At 49.7% G+C, this 9,398-nt stretch overlaps 1 protein-coding gene across 1 annotated transcript in view; it reads left to right on the top strand.

Moving 5' to 3' along the window:
- The first annotated feature begins 896 nt into the window (after positions 1-896).
- Positions 897-9,398, top strand: part of DUSP29 (dual specificity phosphatase 29) — a 36,815-nt gene continuing 28,313 nt past the window's right edge. Inside the window, exon 1 of the mRNA XM_022591045.3 lies at positions 897-2,841. Within this exon, the coding sequence (XP_022446753.2) occupies positions 2,678-2,841 (164 nt within the window). The 5' untranslated portion in view covers positions 897-2,677. The remainder of the gene's footprint in view (positions 2,842-9,398) is intronic.

The following is a 9,398-nucleotide window of genomic DNA, read 5'->3' as shown; positions in this document are numbered from 1 at the left end:
TCAAGGCGTTGGCAGGACTGTAGTCCTTCTGCAGGTTCTGGGGGAGAATCCGTTTCCTTGCCTTTTCCAGCTTCTAGAGGCTGTTCTTTGGCTTAGGGCCCCTTCCTCCATCTTCAAAGCCGGCAACAGGGAGTTCAGTCCTTCTCATGTGGCATCACTCCACCCTCTCCTTCGGTCTCTCTTTCAGAGCCTTTCTAATTGCATCGGGTGCACCTGGGTGGTCCAGGCTACTCTCCCTATTTTAAGGTCAGATGATTAGCAATCTTAATTCCACCTGCAACCTTCATTCCCCTTTGCCTTGTAACATAACCTATTCACAGGTCCCAGGCATTAGGATGTGGACAGCTTTGGGGGTGGGATGGGGGTGGGTGTATTCTGCCTATCACACCTTGCCACTGGGCCTAAGTGGGATTCTGATCCAGAGAAGCTGGAACAAAGAGCAATGTCTACCTACACGTGAAAATGGAGAAAGTAGAGGGAGATTCTGGGGGAAGGGCGTTTGCTAATGAAAATCACATGGGTCAGAGAAGGCGGTGGTGTCGGGGAGAAACCTGTGTCAAATGTTGCCGTATGTAAGTTCCTTAGAAGCTACCATGAAAATAACAGCTGTTCCTACAGATCACAGTTTATCTGCGCTAGGGCAGCTGTTGCACAGAATCCTGGTAGACTATACCTGGAGTCCTGAACAGTTGGAGACATCTCTGAGTCCAGTTGATGGTTACCTGGCTTGCTCCATCCTTGCATAATGGTGTGTTTGCTGCGTCCACACAAGGCAGCTCTTGGGGTATCTACCCACGGCCTGAGCTCTGCCCTGAGAGCTGCGCAGAGAAGGCTGTTGTTTCTCACAGGTCAGCCCTTCAGCTGCTAGAAGACGGACCAGGTGTCTGTTGCTGCTAGCACCACTCTTTTCTAAAACCCTCTTCCCAGGGCTTCCTATAGTTCCTCATAATTAATGATGTTTCCACCCTTCCCCACCCTGGTCACTCTCTTTTGGTTATCCTTTAATGTGTGAAGGATTGGGGGCATGCGGGGTATGGGGAGAGGGTCACCAGTCTTCTGGTCACAGCATTTAGGGGCTACTCTAATGGAGGTGATAATCCAGCAACCCACCTCATTCGTTTCTTGGCTTTATTTACTTGGCCACTCTTCTAGACAGTGTGAAATATTATCCCCCTCTCTTATAGGTTATCTATCAACCTATCTATCTATCTGTCTATCTCAGATGTCTTTAGATATTTGATTTTTTGCCTCCTCTCAACTTATATCTTCAGCAGCTCCTCTTGCCTCCTTAGCCCTTACCTTGGGCTGGGGTTGGGGCTAGGGCTGGGACCGGGCCCCCAGGCTCCCAGCTAGATGGAAATCTTTCTTCTGTCTTTGTCAGATCCAGCATCTCTGGCTCCTCTAGTTCTTGGGGTAATTGCAGAAGGGCCTTTGACCCTGTTGCTCTCACTCCAGCGCTTGACAGCAAGGACATGTGGACCCTGACATTTTGACCTCCTTGTACACTTAGATCCTGAGAACTCTGCCTTGTGAATATTCTCTGCACCAAGAAATCAATAGAAGCAGAGTCTTTTCAGAAGTTTCGCAATGAAAAATACCAGAAGAAATAATCACCCTAAATAAAACTGCCAGTAGCTAAACATGCAACTTGTGAGGAACATCTTTGGTTTGCTGAATACAAAGTTGCAGAGGCCAATATAATGACCCCAACATAAAAAGACCCTATTAAGCGAAGGATGTGGAGAGACTGGGGACCCCCTTCCCACTCCCCCTAATCCTTCACACACTGAAGGATGTCCAAAGAGGGTGAAAGGATGGGGAAGGATGGAAAACCACATCATTCATTAACAGGAGCTATAGGAAGCGCTGGAAAGATTTTACTAGAAAAATAGAGGAGCCGGGACAGGACTACCCCCCTTCAGCCCTAAAAAGGAGGACCACAGTGGTGGGGGTGGGGGTGGGGATCCTGGAGCAAAGAAGGCTGGAGCCAAAGAGGCAGGAGGTTGAGAGAAGGAACCGCCAAGAAGAGAGACCCGGGAATGACTGTTGAATTGGGAGTATTTTTGGCACCCTAATACCATCCAGCATTTTTAAAATGTTTAGCATGTGCCAGGCATTGTGCTAAGTACTTTCCAAACTTTATCTCATTTAACCCTCATAACAACATAAGAAGGCAACATTATGATTATTTTCCCCACTGAAGTCCAGACAGATTGGACACTTGCTGGAGGTCCCACAGTAAGTGACACAATGCAAATGAACCCAAGCTTCCAGAGTTTCTCTGGAAGGCGGAGGTGTTTCACTGATCGCCCTGCATGATGTGGCATTCATTCCAACCACTCTCCAGAGACGGCTCCACAAACTCCCAGAAAAGACTGGAGTGGAGAGTTCTCCAGACTGGGTGCCCCCCGACCCTCCCACAGGCTCTGTGCCAGTGGGCAAACCTCCCCCGTTCCAGCTGTTCCAGGACAGAGTCCTGGGCAGGGCTGAGCAGCCACCTGGCCTCGTCCATCCCAAGAAAACAAAGCTGGGAAATTCCCCCTGCCTGTCCCCGCCCTGGTGCCTGCATGTATGTCCTGCCTCTGTAGCCGGGCCAGGGACAAGCGTGCGGGCTCCAGGTACAGAACTCCCGAAGTCAAGGGTTTCAGGTCACACTGGCAAATCATTTTGCGAGCAGATGCCACGGGTCTCTTCTCGGACTGGGCAGCACACAAGGTCAGCGTCAGCAGATCTGACCCTAAAAATAGGCTCTTGGATGCCAGTCGGGGTGGCTGGGTGTGCTGCTGCCACACGCCCCACGGACCAGCACCTACTGACCTGGCCAGGACCTGGTGCGCAAAGGTAAGCCCCTTTGGTGGGAGGCTGGCACCTCTTGGGTCCAATCACATGTTCTTTGGGGGCCTGGGTGTGGGCATTAGAAGACCCCTTTCCACCCTGTTTCCGGAGCGGCAGAGAACAAATGACATCTTTTCCGTTTGACAGGCTTCTTCTTGCCCCGTCTTTCCCTAGAGACTCCAAGAAATTTTCTCCACTTCCCTTCCTCTAAATCTAGGCTTCCAGTTCAATGACCATTTCTAAAGGATAATAGGGCAGGTTAAAGCTCATCGGGCCCTTCTGAGGCCCTGGATGCATTGTATCGCATATCATATTCCAGCAAGGTTCTCCATTTATCCATTTAGCCAGTAGAGGGGAAAAAAATCTCAGCGGGAGGTGGGGGCGGAATGGAGACCCCCGTAGTGACTCACATCAAGCGTAGGGCAGCACAAATTACAACTAAGTACTCCAAACCCCGGGGGTGAGAACTCTTCCTGTGTCCTGGGTAACGCTGAGCATCCTTTGGACAGAGTGACTATTTTTGAAGCTTTTCCCAGTGCTGGTGGGAGGATGGGGTTGGGGATGACTGCTCTGGTAGAGACGGGGAGACTGGGTCACTGAGGGACTTGGCCTCTGGACCAAGACAGCAGCGCGTGTAAGCAGGATGGTGGGAAGATGTCTTGTGTCTCAGACCAGGGCTCTCCCATTAGATCCTGGGCCCTTGTCCTGAGGCCCCAGTGGCCCCTCACGGGCCTGGAACCCAAGGAGTGGGGGGCTCTGACTGTTCAGAAAAGCTGAAAACATTCCAAAGGGAAAAACTGCTGAGTAAGATGGGAGAGGGCATGGGGTGTATGTGGGGCGGGGTCTCCTCGCTTCCGATCCCAGCATCTGAGGGGCTCTGGTACTCGGTGTTTGTTCTGTTGCCCTTCCTTGTTCTCTTCATGGCACAAGCAGATTGTTCCCACCAAATGACATTTGCAAACAACACCTGAAGGGCTTCTGACTGAGTCCCGTACAAGGGAAGAGCCTTGGGTATTGTGGGGGGGGGGGCAGTGGGACGTCGGAGAGGGTCTGAGGAGTGACGGGGAGGTCAGAGGCTCTTCAGGGGCAAAAGCAGATCTGGGCTGAGGGTGAGGGGGGGACATTGGTCCTCTACCATCTGATAAGCTGAAGCCCTCACGGGGGACTTTTCGGTCCTGGGGTGGCACTGGGTTGGAGGGGACTGAGTCCTGACGGAGGGTGGAGTTCCTGTGGCTGTTGACAAACTTGAGGGGTACAAGGACCAGAGAGGGGCCCTGAGGCCGGGGGCTTGGCTGTTAGTGTTCCCTGCAACCCTGGTGACGCCCAGCTGGGTCCACTTGAGGAGGGGGCAGCCTGACCTCCACGGAGCCAGGGTTGGCCTTCCCCCGACGCCGTGCAACCCCGTGAATCGTTAAGGGGCCCTGGCTGACCGTGTGCCAGGCACGGTTCCGAGAGCTTCCCTTCTGAGTAGCAGCTCACGTACTTACTCCTCAGAACTGCGGCAGCCCTGGGCAGGGTGTACCTTGTCGACGTCGCTTCAGATGAGGAAACTGAGACACAAGGCCGTGGAGTGCTTTGCCCGACATCACACAGCCCAGACCACAGTGAGGCCAGTGCACCTCAGGGCCTGACGGCAGAGCCACTGAGCTTGGGTGTCCCTCCCGTGGGGTGAGCTGGGGGCGGGGGCACGCCTCTCTCTCTCTCTCTCTCCGCTTCCGCCCGCTGCCTGAACTCCCACCTGGGCCTGGGGGCGGCCTCTCCAGGTCCCGGTGCCGGGGAAGCCGGGCTGGGGCCGCGCGGGGGGTAGCTGCGTTAGTCCTCTTCAGCCTGACTCCAGGGCACGCACGTGGTGCTTGACTTTTCACTTCAGGTGAGCCTTGATGGTTCTGGACCTACCACTTGCGCAGTAAACAGGGGATCAAGTCTCATCACGGCCTGGCATGGCCACCAGGTATCAACAGGCTGGAGAGAGACCTTACTCCCCCTCCCAAAAGCCTTGCCTGTACTTCACCCATGAGCAAAGGAGCCCCATCACTCAGAGGAGGATGCTCAGACTCATTAGCGCCCTGACCCATTTGCCACAAGTACAAAAACCCTTGGTCCCTGCCAAACTGCTTTACCCCGCTCCCTTACTCTCCCTTAGCTAAGTGCTAAGCTCAGCACTTAGCTCCCAACACAGCTGGGAATTCCCCACCCGCCCCCGCTGCTCCTGTCCCCCTACATGACACGCTCTCCGAGTCCACGTCCATGTGTTAAGGACTCATGTTATCTCCTTTAACCAACAAGCAGGGAGGCGCCGATGTTATCCCCATTCCGCAGATGAGGAAGCTGAAGCCTGGGTACGTGAGCCCCCAAGGCCGGTGAGGGCTCTTCCACAACTTCCCACTGCTCTGGGGTTCACATGGGGAGGGAGGTCTAGGCCCAGGCCCGCCCTCAGGAACGTATACCTTGTGACTAAGATACAGTGAACTATCTAGTGGCCTGGGTGGGGATGCTTGGCTGCCTGGGTTGAGGCCCAGTCATACCACTTACTGGCTTGGTATCATGTGACTAAACTCTCTGACCCTCATTTTTCTCATCTGTAAAGTGGGGGCAGCTATTCCCTATCGAGGAGGTTTTGAGAGTAGATAACCACCAGGCACATGTTAAGAGTCACCGAGTATATTGGTCACTTCGCTGGGTCCTGCCAGGGCCTGGGTTTCTCAGTGAGCTTTTGTGGCATCTTTAAGAGGTGGGAGCATGGCCTACAGCCTTCCCAAGGTCCAGAGCCTGCCCCGTGCAGCACTGAGACACTGGCCTAGTGAGTAACAGTGGTGGGGACAGGAAGTGAGAGGTGGTGAGACCATGGTGAGGGCTGCACTCTGCCAGTCTACCCCCCCATCTTTCTCCCACACAAGGAAGCCTAATGTTCTGAGGTGACACAGAGTGGGCAGTGATTCTCAAAAGAGCGGGGCTAAAAGGCCATCTGTTCCTGAATTCATGAGCTGTGTAATTGCCTGCAGTGTTTCCACCACAGCTGGCCTGGTCAGACATCATGGCCTCTTGTCTCCTGACCCAGAGCTTCCTCAGCCCCACTGGGCCGACCACAGAGATCAAGTCCATCCCGGCCGGCTGCCTTGTCTAAGAAGGAAGCCACATGTGAGCATTCAGCTTCCTCACAGTTTCCAGGAGGCCCAACTCTGCCAGACTGAGATTGGAAAAATCAATTAGGAGTTCATAAATTACCACCCCGGAGCATTTTGAAACCATCTGAAGAGTTAATCAAACAAGTTAATGACATCAACACCATCTTAGAAGAAATATTAAATTACCTCTTTAAATGAAGTCATTTCTGTTTTTTAAATAAAAGGATTTTCTATTAATTCACATAATTGCCTCCTATTAACATACTTGCCAGAATCCAAAAGAAAAAAGTATCTGTTAAACTTGGATTGTGTCTGATACATTAGGAATTAAATTATAGCAACAAAAAATTCCTAGGGTTTTTACGGCCAGGTTTTAATTTTTTAAAAATCCCACAACTTTTATTTCCTAGTTGGGATCGTTTTTGTAGATTTAAGATGAGTAAGGACAAGCATGACTTGCAGTAAATTAAAAATATGCATATGTATATATGTATACTGCTGCCAAATTCTGCCCCTCCACGTACCCTGGCAGTAGGTATTACTCTCCTAATAGAGTAATTTTCCCAACCACAGTAACATTTGTACCCTCCCTCTTCTTTCAAGGCACATTCCAAACCCAACTTGGGTGGTGTCATGGAAAAAATGTGGTATGCATGCAACACACACTAACTTTCCCCCATGAGCCCAACGCATCAAGGAACGTAAATATGTGATATCCACAGATACAGAATACCTTCAAAGGAAGAGGACACATTTTTAAAAGATTAGATTATAACTGCTCTACTAGACCAAAAACTTAAAGAAGGCAGAGACCTCTCTGGCCCAGCCCATCCCTGGTGTTGAACAGAGGGATGGGAAGGCATGCGGGGGCGGGCAGGGCCAGGCCGAACATCTGAGGTGAAGTAAAAAACAACAAGGGAATTTCCTGGGTCCAGCGGTTAGGACTCTGCGCTTTCACTGTGGACAACTCGGGTTCAATCCCTGGTTGGGGAACTAAGATCCCACAGGCTGCACACGTGGCACGGTCAAACAAACAAACAAACAAACAAAACAAGGCCACTTCCCATGCCCACTCATGACCCACCAGAGCACCCCTGATGCTGGCTGACTTAGCCTAAACCAAGACCAGGGTCAGGCAAGTCAAAGAGCCCCAAGGGATGGGGAGGGATGCTGCCCTCTTCATCTGAGGTCTGCCTCCAGTCAAAGGGGAAAGAATCTTCTTTCAGAGGTAGATTTACCCCAAAGCTTCAGAACCCCTTGCACCAGCCTCTTCTAAGGCCCTGCACCTATTTGTTTTTCTTTTTCTTAAAGAAATGGTATAAATTTCAGGAGCCATAAAACTTGACTCCCTTCTGGTTTCCTGGGAAGCATTGAGGGATTAGAATGACTTTGTGACAAGACCTAGGCCTGGTTCTGCCACCAGAGGGCTCAAGGAGGACACAGGCCTGCCTTTGGGGAGCTCACACTGACTGGGAGGGCACTCAGTGTCACATGTGATGTAAAGAACACCTGGTTAGGCCTTGTCCTGAAGGCCACCTTCCTGTGCCTCAGCCCGTAGGTTTAGGGTGGGCATCTACTACATCCAGAACGGTTCTCAAATACAACTTTCACAGGCTTTTTTTCCCCCCTCCATATACTCAGGTAATACATGTTCAGCACAGAGATTTATAGAAAAGATGGTTCCTTAAAAAAAAAAGAATCGCATATAATTTCATCATTCTAAAATAAACATAGAGCCAGTGTTAATATTTTGGTGACATGTATTTTTGTATAAGAACGGAATCAGACTGTCCACGCTGCTGCATAAACTTCTGGTCTCTTCTCTCTACCAGCACAAGCCTCTTCCCCTTTGATTTCTCAAACCCACCACGAACACAGCTGTCTGTCCTAACAAGTTCACTGAAGGTTTGGGGTGACAAAGAGAGGGCTGACACTGCCGGGGGCACCGCAAAGTTAGGCATTAGGGTCACTTTTCTCAGGAGTCCCGTGGCTGTGTGCCCTGGACGCTTCTCACCTGGCTGTCTCTGGTCCCAAGCCCTCCCTTCGCCACTCCGCAGCAGGGTCCCTCACACCCCTTCTAGGGATGTTCTAGAGGCTTGGAACGCCCCTTGGTTTCTTGCACAGAACAATTTAGCTCTCTTTGTTCACTCCATCACTTTCTGAATCACGCTTTAGGACTTACCTTTTCCCCAAGAAAAGGATCCTTAAATTGTGTTTTTTTGTTAAGCAGGAGGCCTGTTCTGTGGCTCACACTCCTGGGCATGGCTACCCGGCCAGTCTCTGCAGGCTCAAGGGGTCCACTTAGGGGTTTAAGTTTCCCACTCAAATGAATGATGCATCTCTCCACTGGGCTTCTCCCATCTTCCACCTTAGAAAGCAAAAGAATTCAGGTTGGGTTTTTGTTTGTTTGTTTTTAAAATCGCCTTTACCCCTCTTGTTACAGCTCCATTTTATTAAAGAAGAAAGCGAAGCTCAGGGAGGATAAGACGTGTAGATCTGAGTCCTCAGTGATTGCTGGGGCTCTGAGAGCAGAGAAGAGCCACAAGCCAGTGAATGTGGGGAGAGCGGGACAGAGAGGTAGAGGAGCCCCAGGAAAGAGCCAGGTCCTGGGAACACGAAAGATGGAGTGAGAAGTCACAAGCAGCTTCCAGCCCAGACTGTTCTATTTGGCCAGCATAGTTAAAAAAATATAGACATGGTTATTTATTATAAAATAGGATTATTTATTAAAAGAATCCCAAAACAGAAGACAGGAAAAAAAATCTCCCTGAGTCCTGCCACTGCCCACAGTATTGATATTTTGCTGGGTTTTTTTTTTTTTTCCTAGTTAAAAACAAGAACAAAAATATACAAGTTAGTTTTTTTCTTAATTGAAGTATAGTTGATTTAGAATGTTGTGTTAGTTTCAGGGGTACACCACAGTGATTCAGTTATATACAAGAATATATATATATATATTTTTTTCTTTTTCAGATTCTCTTCCCTTATAGATTATTACAAAATATTGACTACAGTTCCCTGTGCTATACAGTAGGTCCTTGTTGGTTATCTATTTTATATATAGTAGTGTGTATGTGTTAATCCTAAATTCTATAAGGGTTTTTTTTTATATATAAAGTCAAATCATGGTGTCAAAACTATATTTTTGAATTCAGATTAAAGCCTTTCCTCACTGGGCAAGGGAAACATTTAACCAAACACGAGCTGTACCATTTAAAAGTCTGAAATGGAGTCAGGATAGGGATTCCTATTTTGATTATTCCTGGATATAGCTCCTCAAAGGCAAGGGCACTGTTTCACAGAGGAAAATGGCACTCCAGATCTTATGGGTCAAGTAACACTTGGCCCTGCATTCTCTGTTATCACAGTGTCTTTAAATGCTTTAAAATTAGCAGTATCTTAGTTTGGGTTTCCTCAAAGGTGGATGCTGAGACCAGA

This window comes from Delphinapterus leucas, chromosome 16 (genome assembly GCF_059928025.1).
Source record: "Delphinapterus leucas isolate spDelLeu-1000000601 "Yukka" chromosome 16, BTC_Dleu_Yukka2, whole genome shotgun sequence".
NCBI classification, from domain to species: Eukaryota; Metazoa; Chordata; class Mammalia; order Artiodactyla; family Monodontidae; genus Delphinapterus; species Delphinapterus leucas.
The sequence above is the reverse complement of the archived record's forward strand: the minus strand, read 5'-3'. Positions and strand labels throughout refer to the sequence as shown.